The sequence below is a fragment of the Colias croceus genome, chromosome 12 (genome assembly GCF_905220415.1).
Source record: "Colias croceus chromosome 12, ilColCroc2.1".
Lineage (NCBI taxonomy): Eukaryota > Metazoa > Arthropoda > Insecta > Lepidoptera > Pieridae > Colias > Colias croceus.
Genome location: NC_059548.1, coordinates 9,694,376 through 9,712,629, shown reverse-complemented (window position 1 = coordinate 9,712,629; position 18,254 = coordinate 9,694,376). Strand labels below are relative to the sequence as shown.

Sequence of the window (18,254 nt, the reverse complement as noted above, 5' to 3'; positions counted from 1 at the left end):
CCATAGACAACTGGATCTATTTTAGAACAGAACATATTGCCAAAATAGAAAGAAAATATAATATGTAAATAGGACACTAGGAACCATTGTTGTGTTAGAGCCTGGACCTAATCTGTTCAGTCTGTCCTACAGATTCTACATATTTTTTCTGACCAATCATATTATAATAACTTAGTTTACCTTAAAATAAAAATGATTTTGAACCGAATTATAAACTTTTCCGCTTTGATTCATCATTCATCTATACATATTCCATCAAATTCGCACCTGCTGCATGAATTTTGAAAAAAACTTATGAAAAAGGCAAAATGCCGTTGTTTTCTGAATACAAGCCAAAACAATGATTTGACACACAAACAAAATTCCTAAATTATCGAAACGGCAAATCCGATTTAGAAACACTCCTTACTATATTTTTCCACTCCAACTGTTAACTAACTTGCTTGCAACATTAACCTGACTGTTATTGTAGATTTAAGAAGAGCAAAAACTACTGAACAAATTTGACTGAAATTTAACCAGATAGTTTTAGTATATAGGTTCCTGAATATACTTCTTTTCGAGAAACAACAATCGTCGGGCTGGAGCTAAACAATAAAGGATAAGACTGGTAAGGTTTTAATTTTTCACAGAAAATACGCTAATCTATACTAAACCAGAGAAGAGACAAATTTTATTCTGAAATTTGAATAAAAACTAAAAAAATATCCCGACTATATCACGTCAAGGCAAAAATAAATATTTTGAAATATTTGTCTGTTTTTCGGCGGTAACGCAAAGACTAGGTACTGAACAGATTTTGATAAAATCATATCCTACTAATATTATAAATGCGAAAGTTTGTGAGGATGTGTGTGTGTGTTTGTTACTCTTTCACGCAAATACTACTGAACCGATTACCTACAATGAAATTTAGCACCACAGAACAGTAAGAACATAATAGAAGTGCGATGTGGGCGTGGCCCACGTGTCACTAGTAAGGTAAGATCACCTAACTCGCTCTCAGTTGTGCGCAGAAAAATATTCGAGTCGGTTGTCAACTGTCAAACCTTATTTCCATATTTATTCATTATTTAGAGCGTGTTGTTCGGTATTAGAGTGGAAAAATGATAGCAGACGAAATAATATCAGCAATCGAGGCATTTCATACCATCGGTAAGTCTTATTTTAATTTATTTTAAATATATTTTATGTTACAACTTCGCTTGTCGTAATTTGTCAAAAATTTATAAAAATATTAAGTCAAAATGAACCTTAATCCATAAGAAATAAGTACTAATATAGATTGAACAGCAAACAAGACTTTCTGGAATATTATTGAAATAAACAAACGAATGTCGTATTAGTGATGCATGTGGCGCATATCGACAGTATCGATACTTTAGAAAAGACAAACATTTTAAATATTAAATTTTATTCTATTTTTCCTTAGCTTTCATTTGTCCTATTTATTTATAGATTTTCGAAAGAGCCTAATTTAAAAGAGAAATGGATAATAAATGCAACGTGACGAGTTAACTGGATGCCGAACAGCAATAAGCAGTCTAACAAAGGCCACCGATACATCAAACCTACGGCAGTTCCAAGATTTAAAATAATGCATATTTTCTGTTTGTTTTGTAAATATAGATTTATACTATTCTATTCCGTTTTTTATTTAAATATAATAATATGAAAAGACGTACTTAGTAGTAATAAACATACTCCAAAATGTGACACATTATCCTATACTCATATAATAGAAAGAAAAAAAAATGCACAAAAATATATTTATTTGTGAATTATCGATAACAAGGCTGACATCCCTTAGAGCATAGCATCAGCTTAATGTCAAGTTAATGTCATTAATTTAGAGTGACACAAATTTCAACCTTATCTTTATGTGTAGAGGTTCAAAGTTATATGTATTGAAAACCAACGCCATCTGTTGTGGAATAGCTGAATGTTTTCGAATTTGGAATTTCTGAGCAAAGAGAAACAAAACAGCTAATATACCTTAGGATGTTATACTAAAATAAACCGTAACTTGGTTCGTTAGGGTACATATTGAAATGCTGAATTTATAACCTAAGTCAGTTTTTACTCAAATTAAGCTGTCCAATCAAAGGCATAGTTTACTTGTAGTGTACTGTATAACTATCGGTTTAAATGTGTGGGTTTGGCGACACTGGTTTTCATACTAATGATGACATTATAGCACTTCTATTATGTTCTTACTGTTCTGTGTTTAGCACACATATAGAGGGTAACTTGGATTAACACATAGGATAGGTTTTATCCCGGAAATGGATCCCCAAGGGAAAGGGAACTATGCGAGTTTTTCTTTGAAAACGCGGGCAGAAATCTAGTATGTCATATAGCTTTTACTACTTGGCATAATATAGGTAATCGATTTTGAAGATTTTAATTTGTATCTATTCACTCGCTAACGAAGTAGCGGGCACAGCACGTATTTCTGAAAAGCAATTGAAATCTTTGATTTAGAATCTGTGCAACTTAAGGACTAAGGCTTAGACTAAGGTATTTCAGTAGACAAAACCTTAATAATAAATATTTATTATAAAAAAATGTGTTTTTCATTTTAAACCCTTATTCACTACTTTTCTCATCACGTCCCTCCAACCATTACTTTCTAACCCTTGATAAATAAAAACTCGCCCGTGTAAAATTTTAATGAATTTTTTAAGCTATTGCATAGCTTCTATCGCGGACCTTGAGCGCGGGGACCGAATCGAGAAATTCAGTAACGAAAAAACCTCACGCTCCCCAATCTGACGGGCTCGGAGGTGTGGCTTGAAGGCATGCTATGCTAGCTTTACCGCGGCAGTCCCCGAGTGCTACACGTCTTTTTTAACATTATCTAGTTAACAGTAACAGTATAATATATTGCACAAATGCAACAAACCAAAAATCATTTAAATCCGTTCAGTGGTTTTTAAGAGTCGTCTTGAGTTTTGAAGCTTGGTGCATTTCGCAATTTCACAAGTTGATCTAGTTTATAAAAAGTAATTAGCTGTCTGTACTAGAACACATACATATTGTTAGTAAACAATAGAGCGGCGTGACTTTAATCTACTAGTAACTAGGAATTGAATTGTACCTACCAAGAATTTATCCCTTCCTATCTGAAAACTTACATAGGTAATAGAACTACCACGAAAGCTACTCCTATATAAGATGTACATGTTAACAGTATTTTAAGTTCATTTCCAACTTGCGAAGGCATACTAATTATAATAATTTGTGTTTTAAGTTATCACTTGTACTTGTGTCTGTTATCACTGTGTATGTGTGTAAACTTGGTGTAAACCCCCAAGTGTAAACCCTATTACAGTTTATATTACTTTCCTCTATGACCCTATTCAAGCGTGAACTGTCTTTCACTACATGGTATAAACAATCGTTTTATATATTCAAGAAGAAGGTTTTAGTACAATTTATTAGGTTTTATACAAAGCGGGCGGAAAGCTAGTATAATCTGCACACTATAAACCAAATAAAAGCCAATCCCATATTCAACAAAGGTCACATCCACGAATAAATAAAACCACAAGTTTAACAAATCATTTATTATAATCCCCATATGTATCAAAGGTTAGGATATCCACAAATAAAACCACAATAATTTAATAAATCATTTATTTCATCGTCTCTTCTTCCCGCCATGTTTGGCGTGTTTCCCCTTGATGCGTCGCCGCACCCCGGCCGCCTCCTCCGTGTCGTCGTCCGACTCGGCGCCGCGCTTCTTGCCTTTCGCGCCTTTTTTGTCTTCTAGCTCTTTCATTTCCTGTGAATTGAAGTTTTTAAAGTTATTGAAGTGAAACTTCTTTATTGGAAAAAAATTTAGTGTAACATTTTTTCGTTACGCGTGACATATTTCCGTTACGCGCCATCTTTTTCTTATCCCTACGCGTGATTCGACGTATTTCTGTAAAGTTGCATATAGTAAATTATTTTTTGAAAAATAAGGTCATAAAGTTTCACTTCTTACGTGTGTACACTAGTACACGCACACATTTTTTTATAAGTACGAGAAACACTATATAATTTAAAGTTATATTTATGAATGAAAGATATATTATAGTTATGGTTTTGAAGTGAAACTTCTTTAGGCGCGTTGAAAGTAAAATTTCAAGGTCGCGTCATGGCAATACCGTCACGTCATGGAGTACGGCGACGATGTTGAGTCTCAAAAAAGTGTCATTTCTGACACGTGTGCTCGGTGAACACGCTCTTTTTTTTTTAATTATTAAGGGGAAATTAGTTTTAAAACTTACAAAAGTTTATAGCTACAAATTATTTTTAAACCAAAAAACAATAGAAAATGTTCAAATTTAAGTATTTTTATAAGTTTATAAGCAAAAAAACCACCTCATTCCTCACTATAACATAATACTCACAATCTTAGTAAGCCGCTGAGCCTCCGCCACTCGTTCCTGCAGCACCATCACTTCGCTCTCCTCAGTTTTGTACAGCGGCAACTGTTTGCCGATTAGTTGCTCGATACGTTGGTATAGCTCTACGTCATACTGTGGAAGTTTAAATAGATATATGAATATTGAAAATACAGTTTTATTGGAAGTTGTGATAGCATATAATTAAACTAAAATTAAAAATTTGGTACCTATGTTAGATACATTAAGGCCGTGTACGCGGTCCGTGCGCTGTTTGGCTCAAATATGTGATTTTTCAAACCAGATTGTCCATCAACCACTTATCTTACAAACATATGAATTACTAATAATTTTAGGAAATTTTATTGTCTATATAGTTAGTTAAGAGTTTTTTTCAATTAATACAGTATTTGTGAATACCATCAAGATAACTGAGCCGATGATTACTTGATTTCGCTTTTAGTGTCAATTTCGAAGCTAAAAATATCTGAAATCGCTGACAGATCTAACACACAATTTTTTTTAACTAACTGCAAAAATCCTTATTAAAATAGTTAGTTAAAAGATTTTTTTATTTTGGACTCCTAACTTACGAAATTAAAATCCGAACAATGTGAATTTTTTTAGAAATTATAGTCGACAAAATGATTATTTTCACCAAGATATTTGACTTAGTTTAATATTATTTTTACATATTGCAATAAAAGAACGTCTTACTTATAAGATAAAATTTAAAAAATCAACTAAGGTACCTCTATTATTTTTCTACAATTTTTTTTAAAGTACTATAAAACACTGCGCGCGACCCGATTAAAATCAGTCGGCAGCGAGCCTTTCCAGAGAGAGGACATGTTGCTCGGCGCTCTCCTGTGGACTTATGCTGTTCATAGTAAAAGGATAGCGCAAGCCGCGATCTATCGTAATAGATCGCGGAGATTTTGACTTGCGTTAAATTGAATAAGCCCTCTTAATACTGTATGCATTTTTTAATATGTGCGAAATACACTGATGAATCCGAAAACGTAGGTTCGAATTCCGTAGTTTTCTAAAAGTATTTGTGTAATTTAAATGAAATAGCTTTTAAAAGATGCATGTTTAAAGATTTATTAGATGACCTGACCATTATCCTGTCTTTCTACGTGTGAAGTAAAACAACGAAACCGTTTTCTTATTTATTTGGTGCAAATATTCAAACATATTTTTTCACAAAACTTCCAAAAAGTTAAATATATTCATAATCAACATCATCAGCCCATATAAGTTCCCACTGCTGGGACACGAGCCTTTTATGACCATATTCATACATACAGATTATACAGAAAAAAAAAAGACGTGTGACACTCGGGGAGTGGGGCGGTTGCGCTATTGCATGCTATGCCTTCAAGCCACACCTCCGCCCGTCGGAGTGGGGAGCGTGAGGTTTTTTCGTTACGGAATTTGTCGATTCAGTCCCCGCGCTCAAGGCCCGCGATAGAAGCTATGCAATAGCTTAAAACACACAAACCTGGGAAACAAAAGTGATAGCCTTGCCCGCTCTCCCCGCTCGAGCGGTGCGTCCCACACGATGTATGTAGTCCTTGCTGTGGAGGGGAATGTCTAGATTCACCACCACGTCTACGTGCGGGATATCTAGACCTCTGAAATGTTATTATATTGATTAGACTAGAATATATTTGTAAAAGTCTAGGCGAAAGACGAATAAAGACTGAATTTAAAATTTTAAAATGGAGTTTTTTTTTAGAAGATCCTTTAAGAGCTATATATAATGTTTCTTGATATATAATATAAGAATGGCCATTGCCATAATTAACAAACCTAAATTAAAAAAAAGAGTTTCCTTTTTGCAAGTACAAGGAAATCAAAATAACTGGAAATAGTCGAGTATAGTTACATAAAATGAATATCATTCCTGTTTAGATTTGGATTAGCTTTGCACTGCAAGGATTAACGAATTTATTGACAAAAAAAACATGCTTACATTACATCCTTGTAGGACGTTAAAATACTATATAGGTAATGTATTTCAAGGATAAATAAATACTTATCAGAAATCTATACTCATATTATAAAGCTGAAGAGTTTGTTTGTTTGTTTGAACGCGCTAATCTCAGGAACTACTGGTCCTATTAGAAAAATTCTTTCGGTGTTAGATAGCCCATTTATCGAGGACGACTTATACGCTATATTATGTTATTACGCTAAGACCAACAGGAGCAGAGCCACGTGGGTGAAACCGCGAAGCGCTGCTAGTTTTAAATAATTTTTTTTAATTATTATCTAATTAACACGACCCTCCAAACACGAGCTTACCTAGAAGCCACATCAGTACAAATAAGCACGGATCGTGCTTTACTCTTGAACTTGTTCAGTGCCGCTAATCTCTTCTGCTGCGACATCTGACCATGAAGCGGTACTGCAGCAACTCCCAGCGCTCGGAGCAATAGTGCTGTACGCAGTGCGTTGGCACATGTCGCTACGAACACTATGAACGAGTTGCCGGCTAGCTCGTTAAGAATGTGCACTAGGTACACGTCCTGAAAAGATTGATGTCTATATAGCCTATGATATATAAAAAATCTAAATACGTTACCCGCTCTCTATTTTGGCAAGAAAAAACTCAGCTAAGTGCCCGAGTTTCACTTAGTCACGCACCATTCAGCGTCGTGGCTGGACGTTCTTTTTATATTTTAATCGGCAGTTGTTATTACGAAGTACATGAGTGAGACATGTATTATGTCTCGTGCGTGAGAGTGAAAGAGAGAACAACTGTATTGGTAATAATGCGTTAGTAAGTAGGTATGTATTAATTACGCTGTTTTTTAGTGCAATGATGTTGGCGTATGCCGCGTCTACTAGTATAATAGGTCATTGTATATAGCTAGGTAATTATTTAATTATCGAAAGAAACAAGGAATATGTACTAGAGAAATATGAATTAAAAGAGAGATGATATACCGAGAGATTGTAGGAAGCTCGTAGCTTAGCTAGCTCACGAATACTATGAAAGACTTTCCGGAAAACAAAAAAAAAAAAAAATACATACTTTATAACACCTTCTTGCTCCAGTAACTCAATTATAACTAGATATTTTTCTATAAATCAATAAATTCACCTTTATTTTCAACGTTTTGCCAAAGAACCCTAAACAAAGACGACGTAAGGCTTTAGAGGGAGCCTTTTAATTATAAGGTCGCGATGACAGCTGAGAATACATTTTTTCAACCAATAAACAGAATATTTAATGCTTATTTGCTATTCCTCTGATAATTTGAAGGTAGTAATTAGTTTTCGTTTTAGAATTAACCCATTGTATTTCTCATTATCCTCCCAACCATCTTATTAATAAGTACATTTCATTTGTGAAAACGAAACCTTAATATGGCACCAAAAAATGACTTCGACAATTCTTTTAAAATGACCAGATTTGCGCTTATCGTTTCGGGAATAGACGTATACGAAAAATCTGATAGAAGATGGTTAAGGTTATTCTCGTATTTATTTCATATCAATTTAGTGTGGCTATATACTGACGTGGTAGGAGAACTATTCTGGCTTGTAGAAGGCATCAGAGTTGGAAAGAGTTTCGAACAATTGTCCATAATAGCCCCCTGCACTACCATTTGCTTGTTGGCCACGGCTAGAAGTTCCCCGCTGTATTTTAACAGGGATTCCATTTTGAATATATTCCATAAATTCCGACAATTACATCCAGGTAATAAAGATGATGATAATATACAAGGAGATGATCTGGCTAAGGAAAAAACAAATGAATCTTACAGTGAAATCGAAAACAAAATAAAGGTCTCTACGACGGATATTCTGAACAAATTGACGACTTTCATGAGCATATCCAACCTTATAGTTATCATTGCGTTTTGTTTCCTGCCTCTTTTTTCGATGTGGGTTGAATATAATCAAACTGGAGTGCTGAAATTGAAGCTACCCTTTCTGGTGAAGTACTTTTTCGATCCCTTCACGAAGACGCGTTGGCCTTTTATTTATATTCATCAGATTTGGTCTAGTAAGTACTACATTTGGTAATTACATAGTTTGTCATGTTTCATTAAAATTTTTGTTAACAGGTAGGTACATATACGCATTTTGTACACGTAGCTTATCCATGAAAATAGTAAATGCTGGGATTTAGACAACAGAATTTAAAAAAAAAGGTCGTAGGTCAATATGGCCAGAGTTAAAACCAACTTCGAATTTAACCTACTTAACTTATAATGAGTGAATTCTTTAGAATAGATTCAAGGTTTCTACTGATATTTCTTTTTTCTTCTAGCATTCATCGTCTGCTTCAACATCTTCGGCGCAGACACCACATTCCACGCGTTTTGCCTGTATTTGCGGATGCATTTCGAAATTCTTTGTCACCGATTCGAAGGAGTGGTGACTCCTTGTGCACGAGAGACGAAGATGGGTATACGAAAGTTGGTACAACGGCATCAACAGTTAATTCAGTAAGTATGATTACCTACTAAACGATCGAACTACTTCTGTGTTCTTCTAAGATGGTATGAGCACGAACTATTTTACTTGTTCTATTTTTTTGAGGAGTCTTAACCCTTTAAAAGAGTAAACTAACTTTAAAAGAGTCATGTGTGTTGGAGTTGCTTTAATATTATTTATTAATTAATAATTAATAAAGAATAGAAAATCGAATAGAATTCGATCACGAGGCGAGACTCGAACCCGCATCCTTTCGCGCCATTCCGGGGCGGATGCCTGACCAACTCGGCCACTCGTGACCCGCCAGAGCAATCGAATTTATTCTATTCTTTCAGTTTTATGTGTCTGAGGGACACACCTCGTGCTTTAATATTTTTAGCTTGAGAGAAACTGTTCTTTTCATGACCTTATTTCAATGTTATTATTTCATTATCGTATTTTTGTTACAGATTAGTTGAGGAAATTGAGGCACTGTATTCAAAATCTACATTATTCAATATTGTCGTGAGCTCTGTGTTGATATGTCTCAGCGTGTTTAACATTACGGTATTCGTTTTAAATATTTTATTTTAGGACAGTCCCTAGTCCCTTTCTAGCACAAATATTTTTTTCGGTAAACTTCGAGTTGTAAGAATACTTTTGTGTGTGTCTTTAACCCCTAAAGAGTCACATTATTTTGTTAAAGTTTTTTTAAATTGAAACACAAAGTACGTAATTACATTTTTGAAAATTCCAGTTCATCGATGATTTCAGCGCCGTATTCTCGTTCTCAAGTTTCCTAGTGATGAGTTTGTATCAAATATTCATGTCATGTTACTTTGGTGATATGATTGTGACTTCGGTAAGTTAAATCAAGTTTTTTATAGTAATTACCTATTACTGTATATTTGGCATGGGTATTGTTTAAGAAATTTTTTTGCAATAGGTCATAAATTCTTAAAAGTAATAAAATTTCATACAATTCTTCAGGGTTGGTGTATAAGTATGTAGTATAGTAATATGTGTGGTTTACGATATATTTTGTATAACGTTTTATTTATTTATGTTCCAGTTACTGTTTGAATGTTCCTCTTTATATTAGTAACTGTTTCAGAGCCTTCAAGTACATGCTGCTTTATACAGATGTAAATGGTACGACGCGGAGCCATCGATTAAAAGAACCATTCTCATAATCATGCTGAGGCGAGATTTTTTAATTTTTCGTTTTTTTTACCAGAATTTGATGAGCATTCGATTTTCAATATGTATTTTATTATAACATACATTGAAACGTTTTTGAAATTGTTCCAAGTGTATGCTACATACAAACTAAAAAATGCTTTGTAATATTGGAATAAATAATATGTTTTTTTTCAGATCACAGAAGCCTTGTTCGGTGACGGCGGCAAAATTCGCGACTTTAAATATCTCAGCCTTTACAACGGTATAATACTCATAATTTTTGATTTTTTTTTTTTTCGGAAAATTGATCGATATTATATTTCTTTTTCAGATATTGAGCCGATCATGGTCGTACTTTGCATTATTGAGGACAATGTATAAATAATGTCCAGACATCACACCAATGCAACTAGATTGAAATTATTTAGTTACAGAGCACGAATTATTTTCTAAAATTACACTGAAGACAATATTATGTTATTTGTTGTAATTTCAAACTCAAACTCAAACTCAAACATTTATTTATTCAATTAGACTACTATTTAGTAGCACTTTCGAATCGTCATTACATAAGTATTTTTAACATTTACCACCGATTCGGAAAGCAGTATCTATGGAGAAGAATCGGCAAGAAACTCCATAGTTGCTCTTTTAAAATCATGTCAATATTACATAATATGTAACTTATATCTAACTTATACATAATATATCATAATATGCCAAAGAACTGTCCTGTGGTTTTTACGCGACAACCCTCCATGGGTCTTTATCGTCCATATATTCCTGAATACTGTAGTACGCTCTCTGAACTAGTACATTTTTTATATAAGTTTTAAATTTAGAATTACTAAACTCTTTAATATTGAGAGGAATTCTATTGTATAAGCGTATACCTTGACCCATAAATGAATTTTTAACTTTAGCTAATAGGAAAAATGGCATTTCAATTCTATTCCTGTTCCTTGTGCCATAATCGTGTCTATCTCCTACTCTTGTGTGTAAGTCGGCGTTTTTGTGAACATGCAAAATATTATTAAATATATACTGTGATGGTACAGTAAGGATACCAGTATTCTTAAAATGATCTCTTAGTGAGTCCCGAGCACGTAAATTATATATAGAGCGAATGGCTCTTTTCTGTAAGATAAATATAGTTTCTATATCTGCAGCCTTGCCCCACAGTAGAATTCCATAGGACATAATGCTATGAAAGTAGCTGAAATAAACCAATCTAGCCGTATCTTCATCGGTGAGATGCCTTATTTTTCGGACTGCATATGCAGCTGAACTGAGCTTACCTGCAGCGGTGTTGACATGGGCTCCCCACTGTAGTTTCTCATCCAATGTTAACCCTAGAAATACAGTAGACTCAGTAGGATGCAATACCTCCCCGTTCAAGGTAATATCTCTGTTCAACTTTTTTACATTAGGAAGTAAAAATTCAACACAAGTGGTTTTTTTGGCATTTAATAATAAATTATTGGCAGTAAACCATTCAGATATGTGTAAAAGAGCACTGTTCACTTCGTCAACATTTGGGTCATGCCTATCCACATTAAAAATTAATGAGGTATCATCTGCAAACAGAACTATTTCACACCTATCCTGCAAATAATAGGGAAGATCATTGATATATACCAAGAACAAGAAGGGACCTAAAATGGACCCCTGTGGAACACCAATGTTAATTGACGCACCGCTAGAACGTTCTCCATTAACAACTACAGTCTGTATCCTATCATGCAGGTATGACGCTATGAGGTTCTGGGCTTTTCCTGTAATTCCATAGTGATTAAGTTTACGTAACAAAGTACAATGTTCAACGCAGTCAAATGCCTTGGAGAGGTCACAAAATATCCCCAGAGCATTTTTTGAGTTTTCCCATGCTTTATAAATATGTGTTAGAAGTGCAACTCCAGCATCTGTGGTTGAGCGCCCCTTTGTGAAACCAAACTGTTTGGTGTGCAGTAAATCATTAGATGCAAAATGACTACTCAATTGGTTTAATATCAACCTCTCGAATACCTTACTTAATGTTGGTAAAATAGAGATAGGTCTATAATTGTTACAGTTTTCTTGATCGCCCTTCTTAAATAGAGGTATAACTTTACTAAGCTTTAGTAAATTAGGAAATGTACCATAGTCACAACACTTATTAAATATGAAAGCTAAATTTTTCGCAATATTTTCTATTATATTATTAACTAAATTTACGGACATTCCCCAAAGATCACAAGTATTTTTTAGATTAAGCGTCTTAAAGGCAGTAACAATATCACTAGCAGTTACGTGTCGTAATTCAAATAATGTACTGCACCCCGCAACATGGTCCCTCAAAAAGGTTTCTGCAAGTGCTGAAGACGAATTTAAACTATTAGTAATAGTAGCAGGGACACTACTGAAGAATTCTTCAAAAGCAAGCGCAACATCAGCACTTTTGTCAATAACCCTGTCATTATATACAAGTTTTATGGTATTACTTGATTTGCTTTTACCCATTTCACCATTAATAATAGACCAGACTGTTTTAACTTTATTATCAGAGTCGCGTATTTTTTCTTTGATATACAAACGCTTTGCAGTAAAACAAACTTTTTTAAAAATTTTTGAGTAATTCCTAACATAACTAAGAAAAGATGGGTCTTTATTATATTGCTTCATACCATATAACTCATAAAGAACGATCCTACACCTATGTATGCTAGGTGTCGCCCATTTACTAAATGGTAAATCCTTGGTAATATTTAAAGATTTAACTTTAAATATTTTTTCAAATTCATTGTGAACTAAATTGAAAAGATTTTTAAACATTTCACAAGGATTATTATTACAGGATTGATCATTCAGTACGGGCAGGTTTTTATTAATATTATCTCTAAATTTATTAATGCCTTTTTTACTTATAGGCCTAACATTAATCCTTTTAAATGTAGGTATGCAATCCCATTCAAAAACTACTTTCTGGCCACAGTGATCCGAAGTCAATGTATTGAGAATATTTTTCTCTAAACAGATGCAGTCACAGTATATATTATCAATACAGGTTGCAGAAGTAGGTGTAATTCGTGTGGGTTCGTTAAAAAGTTTATATAGATTAAATGACTGAAATAAATTAACAATTCGTGTAGCCGTTTGTGTTTGTAAAAGTAAATCAATATTAAAATCACCACATACTATAACTTTTTTTTTACTCCTGCTTAGACGCTTTAATATTTCTTCCATGACTTTCTCAAACATAATAAAATATGTTTTGTGATAAATAAATAGTATTAATATATATTTTTTTTTATTTTATACCTACTTGCTGTGTTCTTCTTTAGTAACATGAATTTTTACGATATTTTTGATATATTCAAAATGATGAATAAAAAATCGGTTCTGCCATTCCCAAAATCGCCCACCAAACAGACATAAAAACTGTGTTATAGTGTGTTTATACTTTATTATTATTCATACAAATCTACATTAACTCAGATCAAAAATCCTCATTTATTATAATATGTATCTACATATACGATATATATAGATATGGCTAGACTGGTTTATTTCAGCTACTTTCATAGCATTATGTCCTATGGAATTCTACTGTGGGGCAGGGCTGCAGATATAGAAACTATATTTATCTTACAGAAAAGAGCCATTCGCTCTATATATAATTTACGTGCTCGGGATTCACTAAGAGATCATTTTAAGAATACTGGTATCCTTACTGTACCATCACAGTATATATTTAATAATATTTTGCATGTACACAAAAGCTCCGACTTACACACAAGAGTAGGAGATAGACACGATTATGGCACAAGGAACAGGAATAGAATTGAAATGCCATTTTTCCGATTAGCTAAAGTTAAAAATTCATTTATGGGTCAAGGTATACGCTTTTACAATAGAATTCCTCACAATATTAAAGAGTTTAGTAGTTCTAAATTTAAAACTTATATGAAAAATGTATTAGTTCAGAGAGCGTACTACAATATTCAGGAATATATGGACGATAAAAACCCATGGAGGGTTGTCGCGTAAAAACCACAAGACAGTTCATTGGCATATTATGATATATTATGTAGTTAGATATAAGTTTCATATATTGTAATATTTACATGATTTTAAAAGAGCAACTATGGAGTTTCTTGCCGATTCTTCTCCATAGATCACTGCTTTCCGAATCGGTGGTAAATGTTAAAATAATTATGTAATGACGATTCGAAAGTGCTACTAAATAGTAGTCTAATTGAATAAATGAATGTTTGAGTTTGAGTTTGAGTTTGAGTTTTACATATTAATTATTCTTACCTTATATTTAACCGGTATGAACACATAGTACTGCTGCAGTTTCTCCACCGTCTGGTACTTAGTGGAGACCTCAATCTTCACTGGATCCTGTAGCGAAGCCCTCTGCAGCTTCTGCACTTTCTTCGTCATGGTAGCGGAGAAGAGATACGTGCGTCTCTCGCGCGGTATCACGCGCAGTATCTTGTCCACTTCTACTTCGAAATCCATGTTGAGAATGCGGTCCGCTTCGTCCATTACCTGGTTGAGTAGATTATTTAAGAAAAAAGTAAAATAATAATTTATTTGAGTTTGAGTTATGTTTAAAATTTGAATATAAGGTAGGATTCGAAGTCGCGTTTTTTTGTCACACATTATCGCAGGACGCGGGTGTTATGGCCACAATATGGTTGTTTTTTTTTTTTTTAATTTTTAAAATATATTAACTTCATATAATAATTTAAATGCAATAACAAGAAAACAATTTACTATTTTCTATTTTTTGGTTTCTATTTCTATCATTCTAATCATTCCTAGTCTAAATGAGTAATAGCTATTGATTCTTACTTTTCCTGTATGTGTATTTGAATTTGGAGTATTTATTGGATAGCATTGATTAGACAAGGTATAATCTTATTAGTTCTGGGTTTTCTGGGTTTTTCATAATTTAAACAACTCACTATTCTATAAAATTAATAAAAGGCTTATTATCTATTAAACTATACTTACAAGATACTTCAAAGCCTTGAGATTAAATCCCTTAGTGTTCTCCAAGTGATCAACCAAACGGCCAGGTGTTGCGATAATTATATGCGGCTTCTTTGAAAGAGTTAGAGCTTGGGCTACCATGTCCATTCCTCCTACTATTACTGCACATTTTACACCTATACTTGCACCTAAAAGTCAATTGTAAGTAGTAATATTAACTAGTAGGATATTAACTTTATGAGTGGGACGGAAAGTTGCTTAAAATAAGATGTTGTGTGTTTCATCAACAAGTTCTATGAGCCTGCTTATGTACGTCAAAATTAGGTTATTTTGAAACTATTGCACTTATTAATGAATAAAAATAAAATTGCATTTCAACTTACCAAGTGCTTCAAATTGCTCCGAAATCTGGAATGCTAATTCTCTAGTAGGTGTTAGAATTAAGGCAAAATATCTCTGTGGACTTTCTAGTAATGCTTGTAAAATCGGTAGCGCAAACGCTCCGGTTTTTCCTGACCCTGTTTCTGCTAAACCAATAATGTCTTTCCCTTGTAAAGCTACCGGGATGGCTTCTTTTTGGATTTTGGAAGGCTTTTTCCATTTTAATTCTAAACACGCCTCACATAGAACGTCGACTAATCCCTAAAAAAATATAAAGACCATGTTAAACATTGATAGGTTATGTTTGTAAACTTGTATCATATTATATTCAAAACGATGAAATTCGTTATGTATTACTTAAATTAAGATTGTGAGTTTTAGCTTTTATTGTAAATATTCATAAAAGTACGATTTTATACCAAATGATCATGAAATTACCAAATCTTTAAATGTTCCACTATCTTCTTCAACTTCCTCAGTTTTTTCTTCTATTTGATCTTCAGCCTCGGAATGCTGACTTTCATTCTCACTGTTTTCTGTTTCTTCCGACATTGTGCAGGAAAGTTTTTAAATTATTTTAGAAATTAATCGGTTTGAAACGCAACACACCAATCACACCACCACCACCATACACATGGTTTTGACTTTTGACAATGACAATGACAATTGACAAGTGACAACCACTGGCACTGACAACCACACTGACAACGACAAGCAGAAACTTGGTTAGAGCACAGATAACGTGAACGCACAGATGCAAACGTCCGAGAAATGAATCGAAGTCAAGGGAGGCAGCGATTCAGATTAAACGGAACGCATTCTAATGTTGAGAATTGACATGACATTTGTCATACATGTCATCTACATGACAAGGCCCTACTCACGGTTCAACACAACCCACAATCTGCTGACACAATTTGTTGAAGTCGCGATTGAGCGTTCTCTACTCACGATTCAGCCAACCCTCAATCTGCTGATACAATTTCATTCCGCGATTGCTTGCCACAACGTGTGCACGTCACGTTGATGCCTGGCCTGATGCTAAACCTCAACGCAATAATACGCATTATTAATGGATATACTAATTTATGAAATATAAGATAATTATCTTTGTAAAGCTTGTATTTTTTCCAATTTTATTGATAGATTTCAAGGGCTATAAAGTATAAACGGCTATATAATATAAACATCTTCCTCAAATATGTAAAAATGTCTTTCCCGCGTTTATCTCAAAACCGCCATTTTGCGATTACTGCGCAGCGCGATTGAGCCGAGATTGGAGCAATCACAATACTCACGTTTCAACACGCACACAATCTGCTGAGACAATTTGTCGGGTTGCTTCCGCGCCGATCCAATACACAACATGTTGGGTTACGCCCCCAACGTACCCTCAACTATACTATTCACGACACAATCTGTCAGCTCACTGCAGATTGTGTCAGCAGATTGTTACTGAAATTGAATCGTGAGTAGGCTACTTAGGTACTTCTGAGTTCTGACAGATTTGTAGTTGACGGATGCGGACGCGGTGTATTTATTTTATATATTTGAGGTTAATTGTGATTTGTGTTTAATTCGGCATTTAATTATTCCTACATTTGAAACTTACAATATCTAGAATCTGAATTTGACCTATTTATAATGGCTAAGCATCATCCTGATCTGATTTTCTGCAGAAAACAGCCTGGCGTCGGTAAGTCTAGTGATTTTGTTTTGTTGTGGCCTTTGGGATGAGAATTTTGCAGTTTTATTTCATATAAATTGTATTTTATAATTATTTCAGCTATTGGACGTTTATGCGAGAAGTGTGACGGTAAATGCGTAATCTGCGACTCGTATGTACGACCCTGCACTTTGGTGCGAATATGTGATGAATGTAACTACGGTTCTTATCAAGGAAGATGTGTTATTTGCGGAGGTCCTGGAGTTTCTGATGCGTATTATTGCAAAGAATGCACTATTCAAGAAAAAGATGTAAGTTTATTGATAATTTCTCACTCATATTGATGTAAATATACTTCTTCATGTTGTCAATTTATGTGGGTTGGTTTTCTTAAGATTTAATAATGTAATAAAATATTATTTTCAGCGAGACGGCTGCCCGAAGATCGTGAACCTCGGTAGTTCCAAGACTGATCTCTTCTATGAGAGAAAGAAGTATGGTTTTAGAAGACACTAGCAGTAACTTTTTTCTAGTTTGTGTAAACTAGAACAAATATGGACTAATGTGTTTTTTTGTGTGATTAAGATTCATAATGAATGTGTCAAGTGGAGAACTCATTTTAAACAAATCTAAAATATGAGGTAGCATATCTATCTCGCTAAACTAAAATTTCAAAACTAAAATTTCTCTAAAGGATTTACTACTACTTTACTGTATAGTTCCCAAGACTATGTATTGTTGTTTGATTTGCAGATTTATGATATTAAGTAATGTTCCAATTACATAAAATACCGCAAATGAATAAAGAACTACTTTCAATGTGTTTGTTTGAAAGTCAGTGAAGAGTCTATTACATATACAAAGCTAATATTTCTATATGAATTTAGAAACTCACAAATAAACAAAACATAATTATTAAAATTCACAATTTGTAGTGCAACTTCGCTTATTATAAATATCTATTTTAAAACATGAATAATGCCTAGACATAGACAAAACAATTCAGTTGCATATTAAGTCTTAAATTTACTATCTGTGTAACCTTAGCCTATAATATATAACTTTGTGTTAGAATAACTTTTGAAATGATGTAGTATATACTTATAAGATAAATTTTAGTGTAAGGAGCATTGTCACATTGAAATAAAACAAATGTTTAATCCAAATATATTTATTTTTACTACAATTCTTCTTCCTTATAGACTTTTATGTTACTA

The 18,254-nt window shown here is 33.7% G+C and overlaps 2 protein-coding genes across 2 annotated transcripts; one reads left to right on the top strand and one right to left on the bottom strand.

Moving 5' to 3' along the window:
- Window positions 1–3,624: 3,624 nt before the first annotated feature.
- Window positions 3,625–16,026, bottom strand: LOC123696524 (probable ATP-dependent RNA helicase DDX47). Its single transcript, XM_045642795.1, has 8 exons — window positions 15,810–16,026; window positions 15,374–15,632; window positions 15,012–15,178; window positions 14,307–14,543; window positions 6,705–6,928; window positions 5,899–6,031; window positions 4,401–4,529; window positions 3,625–3,787 (listed from the first exon to the last, which is right to left on the bottom strand). Exons 1-8 carry the CDS (start codon window positions 15,921–15,923, stop codon window positions 3,644–3,646), a joined length of 1,407 nt encoding a protein of 468 aa, XP_045498751.1. The 5' UTR covers window positions 15,924–16,026; the 3' UTR covers window positions 3,625–3,643.
- An 836-nt stretch (window positions 16,027–16,862) lies between these two features.
- Window positions 16,863–18,203, top strand: LOC123696531 (PHD finger-like domain-containing protein 5A). Its single transcript, XM_045642805.1, has 3 exons — window positions 16,863–17,067; window positions 17,158–17,348; window positions 17,464–18,203. Exons 1-3 carry the CDS (start codon window positions 17,016–17,018, stop codon window positions 17,551–17,553), a joined length of 333 nt encoding a protein of 110 aa, XP_045498761.1. The 5' UTR covers window positions 16,863–17,015; the 3' UTR covers window positions 17,554–18,203.
- Window positions 18,204–18,254: the final 51 nt, after the last annotated feature.

Coding starts and splice junctions, on each gene's coding strand:
- LOC123696524 (XM_045642795.1), bottom strand. CDS start 15,923: ATGTCGGAAGAAACAGAAAACAGTGAGAATGAAAGTCAGCATTCCGAG. Junction 15,633..15,809: donor GTGGAACATTTAAAGATTTG/GTAATTTCATGA, acceptor ATATTTTTTTAG/GGATTAGTCGACGTTCTATG. Junction 4,530..5,898: donor CTATCACTTTTGTTTCCCAG/GTTTGTGTGTTT, acceptor AAACTTCCACAG/TATGACGTAGAGCTATACCA.
- LOC123696531 (XM_045642805.1), top strand. CDS start 17,016: ATGGCTAAGCATCATCCTGATCTGATTTTCTGCAGAAAACAGCCTGGC. Junction 17,068..17,157: donor CAGAAAACAGCCTGGCGTCG/GTAAGTCTAGTG, acceptor TAATTATTTCAG/CTATTGGACGTTTATGCGAG. Junction 17,349..17,463: donor GCACTATTCAAGAAAAAGAT/GTAAGTTTATTG, acceptor TATTATTTTCAG/CGAGACGGCTGCCCGAAGAT.